Source organism: Polypterus senegalus, chromosome 5, assembly GCF_016835505.1.
Source record: "Polypterus senegalus isolate Bchr_013 chromosome 5, ASM1683550v1, whole genome shotgun sequence".
Taxonomy (NCBI): Eukaryota; Metazoa; Chordata; class Cladistia; order Polypteriformes; family Polypteridae; genus Polypterus; species Polypterus senegalus.
In genome coordinates, this window is record NC_053158.1 from 146,632,813 (window position 1) to 146,652,423 (window position 19,611).

At 35.3% G+C, this 19,611-nt stretch overlaps 1 protein-coding gene across 3 annotated transcripts in view; it reads right to left on the reverse strand.

The window, feature by feature from the left end:
• The window catches only part of topbp1 (DNA topoisomerase II binding protein 1), a 91,806-nt gene extending 73,550 nt beyond the window's left edge, over nt 1-18,256 (reverse strand). For 2 of the 3 annotated variants that reach the window (XM_039753462.1, XM_039753461.1), the window contains exons 1-3: nt 18,008-18,256; nt 16,740-16,849; nt 9,259-9,393 (exon numbers count right to left, since the gene is read on the reverse strand). In XM_039753462.1, the coding sequence (XP_039609396.1) occupies nt 9,259-9,393; nt 16,740-16,829 (225 nt within the window). In that variant the 5' untranslated portion in view covers nt 16,830-16,849; nt 18,008-18,256. Of the gene's footprint in view, nt 1-9,258; nt 9,394-16,739; nt 16,850-18,007 lie in introns of those variants that run through there. The other variant, XM_039753463.1, reaches the window with a different exon arrangement.
• Between the last annotated feature and the right edge of the window lie 1,355 nt (nt 18,257-19,611).

Here is a 19,611-nt window from a genome sequence, read left to right on the forward strand (position 1 = left end):
CAAAAGTAGATGTAAACAAACACAGCAGAAAGTATATAAACCATAATAAGATCATGTATTACAGCAGCATCATCAAAAAAATGTGCTATAAATTAACAAAATTCTCAAACCTGCTTTAAACAATTCAGGGTGTCTGGGGACCACACACTCAAAGGACCAGTTTCAAATTTTCAAATAACCTATCATGGAATTCTTTCAGAGTACCCAGAGAAAACCCCATGCAAAAATGGGTAGGCATGTGTAAATTCAACATAGACTATGTCTAGGCATGGGATTTGAACACAGGATGCCGTATTTATGAGTCTGCAGAAGTAGCTACTGCACATGTACAAATTGCTGAATACAAGATTTAAAAGTACAAAGCTAAACCTTTCATATAAAATTATTTTTCCAATTCTTCCATTAAAGATAAATACTAAAAGTAAATAAGTTTTGTCAAACTCATTACTTAAGTATAAAGTTAAAAAAAAAAAAAATGGTTTCTAAAGCTGTGTTTACACATACCAATTTATTCCATAGTCTATACCATAAATGATGCTTTTGTGTTTATACATGCAGCCTATCCAATACAGTAAATCAAGAGAAACAAATCATATTTTTATGATAAACATCATTAACAACAACATATCACAATATAACACCCCATATAGTATAACATTATTTAAGGTCTTAAAAGACATTACAACCAAATCAATTATAATTCCATTATTAAAATTACCAGATTATTTTTCATTGTGTATCTGTAAACTATAATAAAGTATTCTTATTGGTAATTTTAAAATATACCAAAAAATCCTCAGCTGAAGTCATCTATTTATTGATTTTGCATAGAATCCAACTCACTTTCATTATATTATGATTCAAAACTAATTTCTCGCCTCATAAATGATCAATTAAATTTTTAATCAGTATTGGCTGATATTGCACAGACAGGAACCAGACCTGTGAAATATCAAAAGAACGGTGCTTCAGAATTTATTACATTAGCCACTATCTGTCTCTGTTCTGCACATTCTTCCTGTGTCTGCATGGATATTCTACCTATATCAAAGACATATGTGTTCAGCTAATGGATAGAGAAGTGTATCCTGTGATGGAATGTTTTGTTTGTTCCCACCTTACATCATGTGTTGGCTGGATACATGCCACGGGTCTCATGTATAAACGGTGTGTATGCAAAATAAATGTTGAGTACACCTGTTTCTGTGCTCACATCATGATCTATAAAAACTAAACTTGGCATAAAGCCAAACACATTCTCACGCCAGCTCAATCCACTGCATATGAAGGTTTTTGGCTCGGTTTTGCAAACTGGCGGCACCCAGCATCAAAGCAGGACTACTGTTCTTGTGTGGTTTCCTTTAATTTTATAGATTCACATCCCTGATGCAGCTTTATCAAATACACTGCAATTAACCGTACATCGTTTATTAGTTTAAGGCATCGGATTGTAATTAACCTGGCCAAACTATTCAAAATACCATAGCTGCTTTAGTGTCGTTACTCTCAGTGCACCACTTAGAGTATTTTAACCCACTGTATCCAAGTGTGGAGTCATAGCTCTACAGCAGATAATAGGAAAGAGGATTATCAGGATACAGTACATAGCACACGCTGCCTCAGCCATGCACAGTCTATTTGAACTGGTCCCATACAGCAAATGCTTCAGAGCCTTTCCAGTAAGGACCTCATGGTTCAGAAACAGCTTCATCCCAAGAGCTCTAAGCACACTCAGTCAGTCCACCAAGTGTTCCTGGTAGAACTATTTGCACTTATAAGTACAATTACTTCACTGTAAACTTGGACTATAGTTGTAATATTGTACAACCTGAGCCACTTTATGAATCATTTCTGCACTATATATATACACATGTATATTGTACTTATGCTTTCATATGGTATATGTTTCATTTTTTTTTATCAAATATTAGTTATTTTTAGGGATGCACAATAATATCGGCCACAGATAATTATCGGCCGATAATAGACAATTATGTCGTCATACAGATAATTCCGATAATGAAAAATCCACCGATAAAATGGACCGATAATAAAACCCTCAAATTGTACCCTTGCCCGACTGTTTTCTCCCCCTACTATGCTCTCGGCTCCTCACCCCCGCCCATCCTGCAAGCTTCTGTCGCATGTAAGTGACATCACAGATCTGTCTGCAAGACAACACACTGGAAAACATGGTGGTGAATTCCTCCATGTGGGCTTTCTATAGCGTGTCAGAGAAAGATGATTCACTCGCTGTTTGTAACGCATGTTCTGCAAAAGTGCCACGAGGGGGTAAAAAAAGAACAAGCTACAACACAACAAATCTTATAAGTCACTTAAAAACCAGACACCGCGACAACGTGTGGAAGGAATATGAAGCTGCTACCAGTGCTAAGGTTAGCGCTCTTCTCAACAACAAACGAAAAGCCTCTGGACTGATAACTATTGGTGAGGTATTTGATAAATGTAAAAACTACTAAAAAGTTCAACAAGAATGACCCACGAGCTAAGGGGATTAACGACAGAATCATGTAACTAATAGCCTTTGCTGACCAGCCGTTTTCTTTCGTAGAGGACCTAAGCTTTCAGCAGCTAATGCACTATTTGGAGCCATGTTATGAAATACCCAGCCGCCGCTACTTTTCAGACACCTGTCTACCAGATCTGTACCAGGTTCTTGCAACACACATTCATAGTTTGCTTGACAAAAATGCGAAACACATCAGTCTTACCATGGACATATGGACTTCTGATGTTAGTCAGGTGAGCATGCTAAGCATGACTGCTCAATGGCTTGATGAAGAATACAACATGCACAGGGCCACGCTCCACGCACAGGAACTCCCTGGATCCCACACTGCCCAAGCGATCAACAACACATTTGAAAAAAATATTTCAGCACTGGAATATAGGGAAGGAGACTGTGCATGTTGTGCTGTGGGACAATGCACGGAACATGATCAAGGCAATGGAGTTGTGCGGGGTTGCCAGCCTGGGCTGCATGGCCCATACTTTACAGCTCGCAGTAAACGAAGCTGTCCTAAGTCAAAGGACTGTATCTGACTGTATTGCTATAGGGCGTAAAATTGTTGGCCATTTCAAGCACTCACAAGTAGCCACTTCAACTCTGGCACAGTTAAACATGAGACTTGGAATAACACCTGCACGTCTTCAACAAGATGGGCCCACTCGATGGAATAGCACATTTTATATGCTCAGGAGCCTATTGCAGCAAAAGCAGGCGCTTGCAGCGTATGGAGTTGACAATAAATTACCGCAACACTGAGCCCATTGCAATGGACCCTTATTGAGAACATGCTTACCATTCTAGATCCGTGTGAGCAGCTGACGAGAGACATAAGCAGAGCCACTGCTACAGCTGCTGATGTTATTCCTGCAGTTCAAGCTTTGAAACTCTTCTTAACAAAGAATGTTCCCACAGACCATGGTGTGAAAACATCCAACAGCACGCTGTTAGAGGCTGTTAACAAATGGTTTGATCACATTGAAGCGGAGCCACTGTACGTACTGGCAACCATTTTGGACCCCAGATACAAGGACCGGTACTTCACTACAAGCAAACAACAGGCGAGAGAAATGCTACAGGAACGGTTGGAGTCCAGCCTGGACCCCTGTGATTCACTATGTAAGTTTTTTTTCCATATATTACTTTTTAAATAAATAAGTGTGTATTAAACATTTTTAGAGGACTAGCGCTCAATTGCAGGTTGTGTTATAAATTGACAAGAGCAGTTAAAATAATAAACCTTGTTTTTTGTGTCCCAGCAGACAGTCCAGATGAACCACAGGCACAGACCACCAAAGAAGATGGGAAGAGTTCAACTTCTCTCCTTGACATGTATGCTGAAATCCTTAAAGAAAATGATGATGGCACTCAACATGCAGGGCTGAGCGATACTGTTGTTGTGGAGGTACATTGCTTTCTTTTTTTTTAAATTAAAATTTACTGAAAAATGGACTGACTGAACTTAAAATTATTTCTATTTTAGATGCAAACATATCTCTCTGAGTCTACACTTGCAATGAGCCCAGAGAACCCACCTGAAAACCACGAGAAGACCATGACACCACTTGAGTACTGGAACAGCAACAAGTACCGTTTTCCACACCTGGCACAGCTTGCACGCAAATACTTGTCCGCCCCCTGCACTAGCATTGATAGCGAGCGTTTGTTTTCTGCTGCTGCAAATGTACTGGATGAGAAAAGAAACAGACTAAGCTGTGACAAAGCAGAGATGCTGCTTTTTGTCAAGAAAAATCTCCCACTGACCAGACAACAGTTAACAAAGAAAAAATAAATGAAATATAGCTGTTGTTCTATGCCTTTTTGGCATTCTGATTTGTAAGGTCATGCTGTTGTTGTTATGTTTGTGAAAAGTCCAGTTTGTTAAGGCCCAACTTTATAAGACTTAGCTAGCAGCCATTTATTTTGCACTTAAGTTGAAGATTAATGCACTTTATTACAAGACTAAGCAAAATTCACTTTATTTGAAGAGTAAACAAGCATTTTATTTTAAGAGTAAGCTAGCATTTTTTGCACTTTTATTTAGGCTAATAATTTTTGTATTGAGAAAATGCACTTGTTGCATTACTTAAGATCAAGTCTTATTTGTTCTGGCAATTGTAAAGGCCTTTCATTGTTGACAGATTATCAAAGCATGTTATTTATGCTGAAAAAAGTTAATAAAAATAACTTTTTGTACAATGTGTTCAGTTTCTTTTCAGATGAATATATAGTGCTATAGGTTTATTGGATTAAATCAGAGCTATACTTACTTTGTACTTATACATTTTTACTCAGGTATTTTAAAAATGTAATTATCGGTTGGTTATCGGATATAAGAAGCAGGAATTATCGGTTATCGGTATCGGCTGCGAAAATTCCTTATCGTGCATCCCTAGTTATTTTATCATTTTATAAGAAATACATTTATGGAGGATTTGTATATTGAATCTCATTGTACCATACAATAACAATAAAGGAATTTATAGATGATGACGACTGGCTTCTAAGTCGATTTTGATTTCCAAGTGCTATCTTCTTGGAGCTCTTGATATTTTTAAAATGAAATGATGTATATTACATTATACAGATAAATGTTTAACTTCATTTAAATAATGTATATTGTTAATAATCAAACATGTGAGGGCGTGGTGGTGCAGTGGTAGCGATCAGCTGGCTCCCCATTCAGGGATCATTCCTGTATTGCTCTGTATGCATGCTGGGACTGGCGCGACTCTGGATGGAATAATTAAACATGTACTACTATGATATTTAATGTTCCTTAAAAGTTTTGAAGAATACTCGTTCTACACTTACTGATAAGCTTGACTTTTATTACAGAGCTTGTGTGGCGACCAGTTACTTGGAGAAAGAAAAGGAAAGACAGGAATTGGGAGTTAGTACATTTGAAAAAGACAGTACTGCTGCAATAAATTATTCCATTGAGGGTCATGCATGGGGCAGCAAGCATTTTACAGGAGGCAGGAACAATCTCTGGATGAGGCGCGAGCTCGTCTCTACCTCTGTGCCACCGGTTCCCCGTGTTTAATACATGCTTTAATTCCTATCATTGTGAAAATGACAAAAAGTATACATCTGAGTACTTAAATTGTTCAGAGAGCTGTAATATCATGAATATAATGTATTCTGTATCCTGTTGGCGTTAAGAGAAAGCCTGTTTAAGAAGCATACACAAAGTACATAGAACACACAGAACACAAAGCATTTAGCGTGCTAATTTAGCTACAATGGAATTTGAGAAACTAGTAAATTAAACGACTTTAAGATGAAGTTTATGACGTTCCACTTTAATGACAAAAACTATGTGATTAAAGTGGAAATTTCAAGATTAAGTTGACATTTCAACCTTTCCCTCCCACGGTGTCCCTATTTTTTTTTTTCCTTTTCTCTATACCCTAATACACTTCCATATGACACTCAGATGGTGTGCTACGACTCGCCTTTTCATGGTGACTTTAATATCTGTGCATTTCTTTTTTGTTTCAGGCTCTGTGCGACTTTCTGAACTTGAACTTTTGAGTTTCTCCAGCACTCTGTGTGACTCAATCAACTTCTTTTTGTTGTTCATACCACTGCTTAAACCAACAAATAGTAAGTTTTTCCTTGCCTCCACTTGGTATTCTCTGAAATTCTTGTTTTCCCCGTGCTTTTGCCATTGCCTTTTCACACAAAGTTGAACTTAAAGGGCTATTTATATGGATTTGCATATTCAAACAGCCATAATTCAGGCAGGAGTCGGGGCGGGGCAGCAGGCACACTGACCAGGATTATTGTAGTGGAAAAAAGTAGAAGTTGGTGTATGCAGATTTATGCATCTGGATATTTTTGTGTGTGCACACATTTGTTTTTGTCCATACTTTGGTGTGAACTCTACACATGGCGTTATATATCAGGCCCCAGATCTTTACAACCCTAAACTATATAAACAAATTAGAAAATGGATGGTTGGAGAATATTAAGAATCAGTTGCATAAATCACCTCTTAACTAATAACAACTTGGAGAGAAAGCAATAGAATTGTATAGACTGAGAACATTAAAAAGCTTAAGTAACCTTTCGATTAAAGTACTCAAAATTAAAAGATGAAAAACAAACACTCAATTGTTATTTGATACAGCTTGCTAACATGATGGAGAAAATCATAAATGTCAGGGAAATTTTGAAACGTTATTAGGTTTGGATAGAACACTAGATACTGAGCAGCAAACTTCCAGATTTAGTACTAGTCTACAACAACACTGCACCTCTTAAAAGTATTTTCCTACAAAATGTAAATTAATCAAACAGGAAATTTTTCAAATGAGATAAAAGATGAAAAAAGTAATTCGCTTTTCCCATAAAATCCTCTTTTTTTTAACAAACAGTGAACACATCTTTCTTTAAGAGGTACATCATGGACACCAAAACCTTCAAAGTAGTTATAATACCTTTATTAAAGAAATGAACTTAGTTTTTTATATTAAAAAAAAACTACAGTCATAAAACTGCCATCTTGTAATTTCAGTCTTGGCTTACAAGACAAACTTATGGACAATTTTGCCCAATAAAAACACTCAAAAAAAAAAAAATTATATATAATGTGTGTGTATTTTATATATATATATATATATATATATATATATATATATATATATATATATATATATATATATATATATATATATATATATAAAAATACACACACATTATATATATTTTTTTTATTATTTGTGACAAGAGAGAACAGTAATGATCTGATACTACGAACATCCTGTGTCCTGCAGAGATTTCTGGTATCACTGCCGCTTTAATCAATTTCTTTCTCATGACCTAGAAATTGGGTCTGTAATTGGCATGCTACTCTAAGATCCAAAGTCAGACTTTTGAAGTATTTCTTCAAAATCACAAACATTACTAATTTACTGTTATTATTATTACTACATGTTTATAAAATATAACACTCCATAGAGAGGCACTGTAATTTAGGTTTAAACCTCAACAAAATGTCAAATATAAATACTTCCTAAGAGTCATGTAGATATTAACCTATTCTCTTAAAATAAGAAACCTAAAATCACAACCTGGTTAACTACATCAAGTTATTATATTTTCTGTCATAGAAACTATTAAATGTTACCTGTACAAAACACAAGATCCTTAAAGAATGTTGACCAGCTAAAACTAACATCTCTACAGACATGCAATGAGAGTGAAGTTGTTTTTTTCTATCAAGAAGCAATGCTACATTGATTGTTATTCACCCATTAACCTGTATACAACTGAATTGGCCAATTATACATTTACTTTCAGTAAAGGATAAAGAAGAACTAAGCCAAACTCAAACAAGTTGAATGGGTGTATATGTAATGAAATAAAGAACAATTGGAGTCAAATCATCCAAGCAGACATTAAAACAGAGGTAACGGATCAAAAGGCAGCATAAAGAAGTGTGGGTCTAAAGGTTATGATTGTAACAGTGAACCAGAAGGTCCTGAATCGGTTTCCAGGTGCCACTCGAATTTACTTTGTAACCATGAAAAATTGCTGTTCTAGGATTACAAGAAAAATAATAAATAATGCAGTAATCTGTACAGGGTTAAGCAAAATTCTGTGAACAACTTTAGCTTTTTTTAATAGGTCAACTGACCTTTACTTGATTTGTGCACATTACTGAAACAGGCCTGCTGCAAACATTCAGGGCTAAGACAAAACTGTTCTTATGTCCTTGAAAATTAATCAATGCTTCACAAACTGCATTTCCATTTAATAAACATGAATCAAACTAGTGGGTCTTTACGAAATTTAGCTGTAAAACAACAACTGCGTAGGAAATTACCAGTGACTGCACGCAACATTCACATTGTTAGTAGCGAGGTAATCTTGGGGATTTTGTCATAGTTATAATTGTGCTTAATTTATAACAACATCTTAAGTTGTTCACAAGAATTTTATTAAAACAGCATTACTTGAACTCAAAAGTCACTTTGGATAAAGAGTGACCCACATAAAAGTAGTAAGGATACTTTTACGAAAACAATGTAGCACTAGCAATCAATGGCAAATCAATGCTGTACTCTGATGATGATTAAAAAGAAGCAGTCTTCCAAACATGCTGAGCTCGATCTGAAATGTTTTCAACATAATTGCTGCAAGTTTCTAATGCACCCAAACAATGAGCAAATCTGGTATAATTGAAGCTAGCAATACTTGCAATATGAAACGTAATTTTAATATCAATTTGTAGCCAACATGAAAAATTTTTGACTGCTTGATATCGTGCTTGTAATATATATGGTTCTCTGCGTTTGCCTATTCAACAAAGAATGAAGTGCAAGATGCAATTATCTATCGGTTCCACAAGGCTTTTACTCCTATCTGGATAAAGCTGGCAGTAACATGCAAAAAACATGAGAAGTCTTAATCACTTTAGCCTTACCTGAACATGTGAGAGACAACTGCAGAACTCATTATTAGTTCTACTTCACACCTTAGAGCATAACTTCCTAAATTTTGATCACAGAAATGGCATAATGTTCTTAACAATGTAATCTGCTCCAACGGATAACCCCTGCACTGGACAGGCACCTATCTGTCCAGTCATATACATTTATGTCACTACTAGTTTATGTTCAAACATTATCTACTAATGACAGAGTTTTTTAAATAGTGCTTCTATTATGGCATCTATGTGATAACTTATGGATACATGGTGAAAAATCATTTCATAATCAGACCTTTACAAGATGGTTAAAGGCAGATCCACCAAAAGACTCAAATATATACAATGATTTATCATTCTGTTTTAAATGAAGTGCTTCATCTTCATCCATTTTCTGGAGACATTCTTCAGACTGCAACTCCCGAATTGCCTGTAGGAAAGCAAACCAAATACAGTTACAAAAAAAGCTACAAAAATGTACAAAACCAAGTTAACATCATGCATGTAACCTCACTTAACGAATTCTTGAACTACTATAAACAGAGCAGCAAATATCACAGATCAATATATGTTAGCTATGAATATATTTACATTTCATATATTTTCTATCAGTGCAGAGTAAAGAGTAAGAAAAAAAAACAGGCATAGTAGAATACAGTACATAACCTGAACATTGCAGAACCTGAATCCCTAGAGATGGAGGATTACAAAGCTCTTCAGAGTTGCTTATTTGTGAGTGGAGAGTTCACATAAGTAAATGTAATGATAAACATACAACTTAGAAAAATGATATGCATTTGCAAGTTATACTGGCAACACCACATAATTTTTCTTCCTTAATTATCACAGAAATACAGTAATATAAAGCATTTACTGGATATTAAATCCAGGAAATATTAATGTAGGATCAATAATCAATATTCATATAAAAGTAAAAGAACTGATACTTGCAAGACAATTAACCAAATATTGTAAGACTATATATTGTTAGCTAGTATTTCTGGTTACATGTTACCTTATTAAAATATTTTTTTTTAAATATATGTCAGTATCTAATATAAAAGGAGAAGAAAATCAAAAAGGTAGCAATACATTCAGTCCAGGTAAATTCCTGAGGTTTCAAGAGAAAATAAATCAGTTGATACTGTGGTATATCATGATGATGATGAGGTTTACTGTCCTGCAGAATATATAAACTCTTTGAAAGATTCACGGTTTCTGATAATTAAAATTACTCTGCAAAGAAGCAAAGTTACTAAATGTAATCTGGCAAACGTTGTTACTGAAGGGACTGTAAAAATCTTATTTGTCATCAGTAATGAAAATAAGCAGTGTATTTTTGATTCAAAATTAGAACTACAATTCCTAATTATAAATTCAGCTGCACAGTAGACAAAGAAAGGTCAGAGCAAATCTTTAAAACACAACAGGAACACCTATGGACCCGAGGAACTAATATAATTTACAAAAGTTATTTGGTAGGTTTGCAATTAAATTTGATAAACATTTTAATTTCAATTTCCCTTTTACTAATTAAATAGTAATATTAAGCTCTAAAAAAAAGACAAAACATACTGCATCCATCTTTTGGAATAGTTTCACAGATGCTTTTCTCTGAAGCACAAAGAAAAAGAACACTGTACATGTTTACTTATATAAAGAAGTTACAAAAAATCATGAACACAAAAAAACATTTTTGGGTAATTTTTTTGGAAGATATGGAGCATGAAGACAAAGCTTAAATAGTTAACAAATACATCCATTTGTCAAGTTAAAACAGTTGTCAACCCCCATACCCTCCAATCCTAAACCACCAGAGATAGGAAAAATAGGTGAATGCCACCCACGAAAAAAACAGGTGTGGGATTTAAACCCATGAGGCTGGATTTCTTAAGTAAAATTGCTAACAACAATGCCAACATCTCAAACATATATGACAAAAAACATAATAATCCAAAGATGAAACTAACAACTAATTTGCTAAATGATTAACTACTTTGAATAACAGATTAATCTGGAGTTTTAAAAAAGGCAATATCTATAAAAAAAGTGCTTTTTTTTCAAAAATGTAAAAAAGTTTTATTGCTTTGCAATACTCTCTTTTATAACAATACACACACATTTTAAAATTATATTTGCAAAAAGATGCATAGTAACAAGTTGTGTTAATAACTTCAAGATGTAGTTTAATTCCTGCTGTTGAAAAAGGAATAAGGCTGAATCCATCGTTAAGCATCAATAATTGTTTCCCAGAGTGTATGGTTTGATTTGATCTGCAAGATTATGGCAAAACTGCAAGTCTCACACAATTCAAGCTTTGGTTTTTTTTTTCCTACAGTATGGCATTAAATACAAGCCATCTCTATCCTCAAAACAAAGTTTTGTATATTGTTGATGTCTCGGATACTGCACTGTCAGAAAAGAATTTTGAGCTGCCAGAAGAAAGTGACAATGAAAGTGCTAGTGGATTACCCCCAATTGTAAGTCAGAGAGGAATCAACATTACTCTCGTGTTTTCTTTTCAGGTACTACTGCACTGACTAGGGCTGTCAAATTTGCCAAAAAATAAAGTTTGTAATATTCAAAATATTCAAACTTAGGTTAACAAGTCTGGATGTTACTTATACATTTTATGTGCTTTTTTTTTTTACTTTACGATTGTGGCAATGGTCGCAGTGGTGAAAAACAGCAACAAGAAATACCACCAGTAATAAATAAACAGATAAATAAACATCCTAACGGTACCCTGGGAACAGTTACTTAAATAGAAGAGGCATCCAAATCCCTAGCATTTGCACCGCCATATTTATTTCAATCTAGTACTGACAGCTGGATGTACAAGTCATTCTCAGGACCCATCCATCCATAAAAGTACCCACAAAAGGGATCTCAAACCCTTATGAGCCACATGATCTGGCATTGCACTTTGCTACATTGTTAGAAATATTTTAACTTTTATCCACTTGTGCATTAGTAAATCATTAAGTGCTTATAACAATATTGCATGGGTCAAGTTTGTAGCACTCAGCCGGTGTCCAGCGCTACAAATGTATTGTGTAGTGTCTTGTTGCTGCAAGGATAGCTATGAGGAGCAGCCCAGGGGAACACTTTATGTGAGGGCACAAAGCAGAAACATTTGGGTGACAAGGGTGAGAGCTAGTTCTTTCATGCCAAACAGGCACAGGTAGAGTAGTGAGAATTGTGATTGAAGTAAAAGAGCAGACAAGAGGCAGGAACACTGATTTTATTATTCTGGACATATCCAATGGCAGGGGTGCGGAAATCCAATGCCCAACTCATCCGACACGGGTAAATTGACAGTCGGACAAGCGTGTTTTTCTGGTTTCAATTGTCCGCGGACAAGTGCAATTTTCTGGAGAAAAAAGAATTGTGTGTGCTGTGCAGGGCACATTTTTACCACTGCTTTCAAATTTTAAACATTTGGGTACGTACTTTGTGCGGAAACAGTCTACTTCGGTACTTCATGTCTCAAATTGGTATTCAATTTGTTTACAAAATGACGGCTGATTTTTCAAAGGGGAATCACTCTTGTGGTCTTACATTAAGTATTTTACCCTACTATTTACACGCTTGGAGATGCGGTAATTTTTTTCATGCCGACATTACGATGTAATTTGATGATTTTTCTTTATAAATCGATAAATTTTTATATATTATTGATAAAATTCTTTTTTTCTACATAAAAATGCGGTCATTTCACCTACAATGCAATTGTTTTCTCCACATACAGCCTGTTAGACAGTTAATCTTTCCTGAAATTTGCGATTTCACGTAGGTTGTGATATATTGAGGAGTTAAGAAATTTATTGCGTGACATCAATTTTGATGAGCTGTCTATAGATCGCTTTTGATTAGGAAATTTTTCATAAAAAAGTTGGTTTCGCGCTGCCAGTTTATGAAAAATAAATAATAAAACATTCCAATTGTTATGAAATATCAAAAAAAAATCTTCACTTAGACGCAATTATTTTTTTCCCCCCCGACAACATCTGTAATATTTACTTCTTTGGAAATGTACCATCTTGTGGAATTTCAAATACGTCATTAGGAATTACCTGCGTAACCCATAATGCACTGCGGTAAGCATGTTGTTCTCGCTAAATGCGTGTTGCTGAAACTGGAACAAGTAGCATCGCAGATGAGAAATTGATCATTGCTTGATTACAACTGGCACAACAGGCCCTGAAAAACCTACGGGAGCGTATTAAGGCCTTGGTGAAAAAAATACGGACACAGTGAAGACAAAAAAAAAATGTAAATGTCGAGATTAAAGTCAACATTTCCAATTTATTCTATTTTACTTTATTGTATTTTATTTATTCAGTAGAATGTCGCAAACTAAACTTCATCTTAAAATGAATGTTTCATTTACTAGATTTTCTCAAACCCCGTCATAAATTAATGTAGCACATTAAATGCCTTATATTAAGTGTTCCCCGACATATTTTGTATTAATCATTTTTATATGAATAGTTTTGGATTGTGGAACAAATCATCTGAGTTTCCATTATTTCTTATGGGGAAATTCACTTTGATATACGAGTGCTTTGGATTGCGAGCACGTTTCCGGAACGAATTATGCTCGCAAACCGAGGTTCCACTGTAGTTATAAACCTAGACCTCAGAGTTTTCAGAACTTCAAATTTTAAACATTTGGGTACGTACTTTGTGCGGAAACAGTCTACTTCGGTACTTCATGTCTCAAATTGGTATTCAATTTGTTTACAAAATGACGGCTGATTTTTCAAAGGGGAATCACTCTTGTGGTCTTACATTAAGTATTTTACCCTACTATTTACACGCTTGGAGATGCGGTAATTTTTTTCATGCCGACATTACGATGTAATTTGATGATTTTTCTTTATAAATCGATAAATTTTTATATATTATTGATAAAATTCTTTTTCTACATAAAAATGCGGTCATTTCACCTACAATGCAATTGTTTTCTCCACATACAGCCTGTTAGACAGTTAATCTTTCCTGAAATTTGCGATTTCACGTAGGTTGTGATATATTGAGGAGTTAAGAAATTTATTGCATGACATCAATTTTGATGAGCTGTCTATAGATCGCTTTTGATTAGGAAATTTTTCATAAAAAAGTTGGTTTCGCGCTGCCAGTTTATGAAAAATAAATAATAAAACATTCCAATTGTTATGAAATATCAAAAAAAAATCTTCACTTAGACGCAATTATTTTTTTCCCCCCCGACAACATCTGTAATATTTACTTCTTTGGAAATGTACCATCTTGTGGAATTTCAAATACGTCATTAGGAATTACCTGCGTAACCCATAATGCACTGCGGTAAGCATGTTGTTCTCGCTAAATGCGTGTTGCTGAAACTGGAACAAGTAGCATCGCAGATGAGAAATTGATCATTGCTTGATTACAACTGGCACAACAGGCCCTGAAAAACCTACGGGAGCGTATTAAGGCCTTGGTGAAAAAAATACGGACACAGTGAAGACAAAAAAAAAATGTAAATGTCGAGATTAAAGTCAACATTTCCAATTTATTCTATTTTACTTTATTGTATTTTATTTATTCAGTAGAATATCGCAAACTAAACTTCATCTTAAAATGAATGTTTCATTTACTAGATTTTCTCAAACCCCGTCATAAATTAATGTAGCACATTAAATGCCTTATATTAAGTGTTCCCCGACATATTTTGTATTAATCATTTTTATATGAATAGTTTTGGATTGTGGAACAAATCATCTGAGTTTCCATTATTTCTTATGGGGAAATTCACTTTGATATACGAGTGCTTTGGATTGCGAGCACGTTTCCGGAACGAATTATGCTCGCAAACCGAGGTTCCACTGTAGTTATAAACCTAGACCTCAGAGTTTTCAGAACTTTAAAAAAACTTTTTGTTATACTGTACATGTTTAATTATGCCATCCATTCAGAGGTCTAAGGTTATAACTAGTTTTAATGTCACAAATACGTTTATCGTGTGGAGATTGGTTATGTGCAGAGAGAAAAAGGATAGGAACTGGGGGTTTAGTATGTCAGATAGAGACATGAGTCTAAAAGTAAGAAAAAAGTTGGTTCAATTGAAAAAGCGTTTTCTAAAGCTGAATGCTCGGAGGTTGAGCGTTATGCTAGACTGTTCAATACTGCTTCTTTAAAAGAGTTTGACCCATGACCAGTTGTGGAATTTTGGCCGTCACCTGGCAACAGGCACATCACTCATAAAAAACCTGAAAAGTCGTCAGCATCCACTTCTGCAGGACCATCGGTCCAGGAACTATGCAGTTCAGCTCAAGCAGAAATGAAAAGCATTCAGCACATGCTGTCTGAGATGGTAACGATTCTTGGGGGAGAAGATTTTGCAAGACAAAAGCTGAAGACCATGGCAGAAAATGAATCAGGACAGTGTTCTGTTATGTAACTGAAATATATGAAAAATGAACTAGTGTAGCTTTAATGAAGGCATTGTTTATTAGCCAGTTAAAATACGGGAATCTTTTATATAATGTTCTAGACCAAGGTGGCAAAATATTACTCTCTGAAAGATCTTTTTTCAGTTTTAAAATGGAAGGCAGTTTTGGTATCAATAGAAGAGATCAGAAAAAATAAACTATTTTTCACTTTTGTTATTTGTTTATGGGCAAGTGAATTTAACTGGCGGACAAGTGGATTTTCTAAGTTTACTTGTTCGTCTCCTTTGAGGTGCGAGCAGCTGTTGCTGGGGTTGCCAGAATCCATCAAGGAAGAAAATGAAAAACATTATTTGTACAAAATCGTAATTTATCTATCCATTCCTAAATAATTAAATGGGCAGGCTATTTCATATCAGTGCAATATGCTGCTTGTTAAAACGGATGACTCCCGCTCTTACGTGCACTTAGTGTAGTGCTGCGTGGGTATTATGAACTATCGTATCTGTTCGAGTTCTATTTAAACTTTAAATAGAAGGAATTTTTATTTAGTCGACAGAAATATCTTTGGTAGGAATGTAAGTTAAATGTAGGCATCAGTGCATAAATTTTTCTTCACCATAGAAATGTAAAGAGTAAATTCGCCTTACATTCCAACCAAAGATATTTGTGTCGACTAAATAGAACTTGACACTAATTTAGGACTGCAGCAAGTAATCAGTCTTTAATATTTCATGCAGAGGGTGGTGAAGGCAACACAGAATGCAGCAACAGTAGATATGCTCCACAACTTTAATTTGTTAGGAGAAACTTTTAATTTAATGCCAAATTTCTTAAAAGAAGCTTTGTTAACAAAGGTACAACTTATTGCCAGCACTCAACTGCCTTCGAGTCAGGACTTATACAACCATTGCTTTCATGTAACACTAAACAGTGTTTTTAATGACCAATCTGGCAAAGATGCTTTTCCAACTCTTTCCTTCTAGCAAATGGTTCAAGACCATTTGCGCTGGTATCATTTAGATTACAAGGGAGAATTTCTGTATATTGTTCATAAGGGTACTGAACAGCCAATATCTTAACATATCAAAATCTGCATATTACATAAACAGATACACATATATATAATATATATTTGAAAGTATTTTCCGTGCTATGTATATGTTTGTGTGAAAGTGTCTTTTGATATTGTATTATTGTCACTCTTCTGAGGGAACATGCAATTATGAATTTCACTGTACTATACAGCCATGACAAATTTGAAGTTGATTTGTTAAATTAACCCCAACTGTTTTTGAAATGGTATTTTTTTTTTTAAAAAAGTCTATCTGATCCAAAAATTTAAGAGAAACTACTTCACCTCATATGCCTTTGTTGCAAACTCAGAGAATTGCTTTCCTTTTTCCAGCACAAACTTGACAAAAAATTTCTCATCGATTTCTTTTGACATCCTTGCTTCAAATGTGACACCTAAAAACGGAAAGAAATGCAACAAACAAAATATCTCAAAGGAGTTTGTATGGAAAATGGTTATCTTACACAGAAGACAAATGAAAAAGGCTTTCAGCCAGAACAATGATTGCTCGACAGAACTAATCCTACAGGTAGGCTTACCGTTACAAAACTTTTTTTAAAACAGCGTTTGTTACATTGTAACGACAACCACATCTATAATGTGTTCCTCCCAAGACAGCTCTCTGAATTGTGTACACTACTGAAGGGCTTGCCATCTTGGGCAGAAATTCCTAAAACGAGAACCCATTTTTAATGTAATCTGTTTACAATAAATAATCTTGCTAAAACATTTGTAAAATATACTCTACATATTTGTCGTTTCAGTAAAAAATGACGTTACACTCATCATATGCATGTATGGCAAAATGCATTCCACACAACGCGATCGTGAATGTGATTTGAATCGAAAATAAAATAATTCATCCGAGAGAATCCAACTGTTCTACCGCTTCGTTTTATATTTTGGTTGGAGTTCCCACGTCTGTCCCGCCCCTAAAGCTCAGTCGGCACGGACATCGTTAACTGGGGTCTAGACAGGCTTTAGCGAATAAAGAAACGTCTGGGTAAATAATTTCAAAAATTGCTCACTTCGGTCTCGTTAAAGTACCTTTGAAGAGCAATCTACAGCCTTTCAAATAACCGTCAGTCAGTCATTTTCCAGCCCGCTATATCCAAACATCAAATTACCATTACTTGTTAATTTTTACCAGAAAGGCTGTATTACAGATCTGACATGTTGACATATACTTCTCATTATATGTAGCTGCAATCATTTTTTCACGTTTATTTACATTCAGCGCTTTTATCAAATCATCCATCATATGATATAAACCGACTTGATCAAACACTTGAGCTGTGGAAAAGCAAATCATTTTATCACTTTTTATTAAGATAATCCACGGCATTGGACTTTATTACCGACTCTAACAGTTGTATTTAGATAGATACTACTTCAAGCGTCACTGGAATACAACCACCGGCTTGTTACTTACTGGATACACGTGAATCTGCAACTAAAACAAAGACTGCGGTCGATACAAGTTCATTACGGATAGCTGTTCCTATTGAGTGTTTTCTCCTTTCCGTGTTGCACTAACTGTTCACTCCACTCACCGTCTGTATTTGTAGCAGGTTAGGAAGTTGTAATGTCCAGCTTTCGGGGTAAAAAAAAAAATGCCGCCTGCGGTCCTATAAACAAGTCTGCTGTTATCGTAGGAATAAAGTATCCTGATTAAAAACTGATGTAGACCAAAACGTGTAAACAATAACACATAGATTCATCCCCTTCGTAGTCACTGTTCTGCTTTGGCGGGAAACAATCAAGCTAACAAACCCGGAAGTTCATGTCCTCGGGGTCCTTTAGCGAAGCCCACATAGGTGTTTACTGAATTCGCCAGCTGGTTAGTATGGACGACCATAGACATAGAATTACTAGACGACGCATGACCAGCAGCATCGTACGTCAATGTCGCCGCCATATTGCGAGTGGCACTGCTGTGGCGTGAAGTAATGGATAAAGATGCCTCACGGACACGCATGTGCTGATCGGGATTGTACAAACCGCTGTACGCTCCAAACCAGATCCCAGGAGATTACATTAAATTGCATAGGTAAGGCTGAACAATTGTTCTGGTTATATTTGGCCATTAGAAAATTCTGTTTTATAATCTTAACTTTAGCTACGACAGGCTAAGATAGAAAAGCTATGCATTTATGTGCTCAAGTGAGCGTCCAAACAACGTTTTGGTTAAATATATTTAGCCACTATTATGTAGATTGTTGTTAGCTATTAACATTTCTCAGACTTTGAAGGTTTCCCAAAGAAATACACCACAGGAAGTGTTGGGAGGTAGCCCTTAGACCGGATTTTGAGAAAGCTGTCCTGTGATGTGTGCCATGCTAGTTTGGTAACAGATGCTGTACCGGCATCATATGATCAAAGCTACCACTTGCTCACATTAAAAAACAATGGAGGTCTGATGATTCCTTCCGAGGGTACAGTCAACGTGGTCAAAGTAGCTGAGCGTGTTATCCGACAGTCGACATTAGGGCAAGCTGTCAGTGTATCTTTGATCAATCAGTTTGTTCGGGCTGAGATTGGTTCAGATGATGTGTTTTTTCTCAAGGAGCACATTGAGGAAACACAGTTTGAAATTGACAACCATCATTTTATGCTCATGTCTTTAGTTGTGTCTGTCTTCCAAAAACTAAGGCTGCACCATATTGCCAGACTGAATACTCTCAAATTACAGAGTGGCAACACACGGAAAAAGCAATGTAAGACAGTTCTGTTTCATGGATTTTAAATCCTATCCTGTATATATTTAAGTAACCACATTGTCTGTGTGCGCGTGTGTGAGAGAAAGAGCAATTGTGAGAGGAATGAGTGAAATGTTTTCAGAAATTAAGACAATTTGTATAGAATAAAATTGTTTCTTTTTGTCATTGAGTGTATCATTTCACTGTTAAAAGAAAGACCAGACTGCCAGTTGCTGTCTTACTATTTTGACTTTCAGACATTGGTCAAGTTTTTGTCTCAAAAATTAATAATAATAATAATAATAATAATAATAATAATACATTTTATTTAATAGGCGCCTTTCTTAGCACTCAAGGTCACTTTACAATAAAATTAAACAACATTAGCAAAATTAAAACAAGAGAATGATAAATCAAAAAGCACTAATTAGCAAACAAACAAAGATAACTGGCAGTAA